General features: G+C 33.3%; 1 protein-coding gene across 3 annotated transcripts in view; it reads left to right on the top strand.

Annotated features, from left to right (window-relative positions):
• The window catches only part of LOC106881072 (espin), a 177,035-nt gene that overhangs the window by 62,972 nt on the left and 111,306 nt on the right, over positions 1-2,757 (top strand). For all 3 annotated transcript variants that reach the window (XM_014931286.2, XM_014931284.2, XM_014931285.2), the window contains exon 2: positions 1,157-1,343. In XM_014931286.2, the coding sequence (XP_014786772.1) occupies positions 1,157-1,343 (187 nt within the window). The remainder of the gene's footprint in view (positions 1-1,156; positions 1,344-2,757) is intronic.

Consider the following 2,757-nt stretch of genomic DNA (forward strand, 5'->3'; position numbering starts at 1 on the left):
TATATATATATATATATATATATATATATATATATATATATATGTATTTTCTATCTCATCATCTTCATTTTAATGTCTACTTTTCCATGCTTGCATGTATTAGATGGAAGAGGGCTTCTGCAAATTTTCCATCTGCTAAACTTCACCAACGTGATATTGGTGAACTAAGAGGTTATAGTTTAAGATACTTGCCCAAAGTTCCACACACAGGGATCAAATACTGAACAACATGTCTGTAAAGTAAATTTATTCGCTACATAACCACAACTGCTTCTGTAAATATAAACCTTGCAACTATGTAGAAAACAATGATATTAAACGATGATGATGATGATGATGATGATTGCGAGAGGTTAAAGAATTTCACTGTAAACATTTAGTTCAAGTTACCCTTTATCCTATAGCTAAGCCATAAAAAAACAAAAACAATAAAGATAGTGACGTAGTTTATCTATTTTATTCTTTTAAAAATTCATAGGACTTCTATTGGTCAATGTTGACCATGCATCTGCACATGTATGTGTAGGCCTATGCAAGTATTTTTAGGAAAACTAGTAGTGGCCCATACATACCAAGCTCCATTGTCCATCTCACCAATGTTTATCCCAGGGAAAGGTTGTTAACTTGGATTAGTACAGCTTGGTTCCAATGTCATCACCGTTGTTATCAGAACACAAAAGCTGAAACAGCTACTGCAAGACACCAATCCACTGCCCTAGATTGGCACTTCTTTTTTATCAACCAACCTCGAAAGGATGAAAAGCAGAATTGACCTTGGCAGGATTTAAAACCAGATTACTCTTTCAATTCATTGCTTTTTTGAAAAATTGTAGTTTCAATAATTCCATATTTTTGATTTTGTCTATATAAAAATAGATGTAATATTTTATTTTATTTTCCGTAGTATGCTACTTAGTAGCTCCAGTTCTCTGTGGCTACTGGAATTGTTGAGTATATAAACAGATTGGCTGCTTGTTTCTCTGGGATTGGCCAAATTGATGTAAATACCGCTGATGAGAGTTCAAAAAGGTTCCAAAATCAATTAAGACTATTCATAATTTTTTTTCAGTCTATGGAGAAATAGCTAAATTAGTTCTGCTTTTATATCTACCACCTTGGTTGAATGTATTAGTAATATTGAAATTTTACTTTACAGGTCTGTGAATATGCAAATGAACAATGGCGCTACTCCTGCATATTTAGCAAGTCAAGAAAGGAAGCTGGACATCCTCAAGTACATTGTTACCGAAGCAAAAGGATCCTTAAAGATAACTGCTTTTGATGGAATGTCTTGTTTACATGCTTCATCACAAATGGGACATTTAGATATCATCAAATGGCTAGTAAGTAACATTTTACCCATTTTGTGTAGAACAAAGTAAACATCTGCGTTTGATTGCTTTGATTGAAACATACCAAATGCCAAAGTACTATGTTGATGGGAAAAAAAGTCATTTAATTAGTGTTCCAGTCATGTCCGCCCTGTCTATATTGTGAGCATGCTGTTTAATTGTTTAAAACTTAAAATATACAGTTTGAAGTACTCTTGCTGTATCACTTCAGTTTTGCTTTTAATAACAACTGTGTATTCTATCTAATTGATATTACATGAAAAGTTAATGATGATAGCCATATTAAAATGTGCTGTAATCTTGAAAATGATAATATTTTTATAATATGTTAGATGAAAACAATCCTGTAATGGGATAACAATTGATAGCATTTGAATAATGTATGACAAAAAAAATCCACTAAATGACACTAAAAGATGTTTTGTTATTTCAAGATATTTTCATTAGCCAGGCATTTTTTGCCATTTTTCTTCCGAGAAGATCATGGCTATAATAAATCTGTAATGGCTACTGTTCAATTGGTAGGGTTGGCTCTGACAGAGCAGAATTATGGACAGGAAATTATGACAACTGGTTTAACCTCATCACCTAGTGCTTCAGTGCTTTTAATAGAGTCCATTCTATACTAGTATTCAGGTTAGGTCTTTGGAACAAGGATAACTTTGCCACTTTCCCCCAGCAGCCCTGGAAGGAGTCATGAGTACTGCCCCTCCTCCTCTTCTTAGAAAACCTTTTAAAAATCAATTCAAACACATTGATAATCGACAGATGAAGAACATCGGTTACAGTGCGGTCCTATTTTTATCCTAGACTATACTTAACATTACTTTTTTCTCTCTGATACAAGTAACATACATACATACATACATTAATGCATGTGTGTTTGTTTGTATAATATATAAGTACTATCATTGGTAAAGGTCCTGATGAACTGAGTTTGTCACACCCTTTCAATTTCTTATGTGTTAGGCCATAATCAGTACAATTTAGATGGACAATATATTTCAGGTTGACATGCCTTTAATTTCTGTTATGTACAGTAGTACTCTCAAAACACAATGTGACATATATTCACTTTTTTAAAATGAATTTATAACAAGGTATAGTTAAGAAGTTGAGGTGTGTGGTTTGGAATTTGGTCTCACCTTTGTGGTAACATTTTAAACAAGTGTTTTCTATCATGGCAGAATCTCTGTGGAAGTCTGTTGTTTATGTGTGAACAAGTGAGTGAACAAATCATAGAAAGTAGCACTCAGCATCTTTGGTTAGAGTTACACACATTTGATAACAGTTTGTCTCTGAAAATATGATAAGGTAGACATGTCTTGTGCCTATGAAACTTTAAGTGATGTATAGCTGAGTCAAACACACACACACACACACACACACACACACACACACACAC

The sequence above is a fragment of the Octopus bimaculoides genome, chromosome 6 (genome assembly GCF_001194135.2).
Source record: "Octopus bimaculoides isolate UCB-OBI-ISO-001 chromosome 6, ASM119413v2, whole genome shotgun sequence".
NCBI classification, from domain to species: Eukaryota; Metazoa; Mollusca; class Cephalopoda; order Octopoda; family Octopodidae; genus Octopus; species Octopus bimaculoides.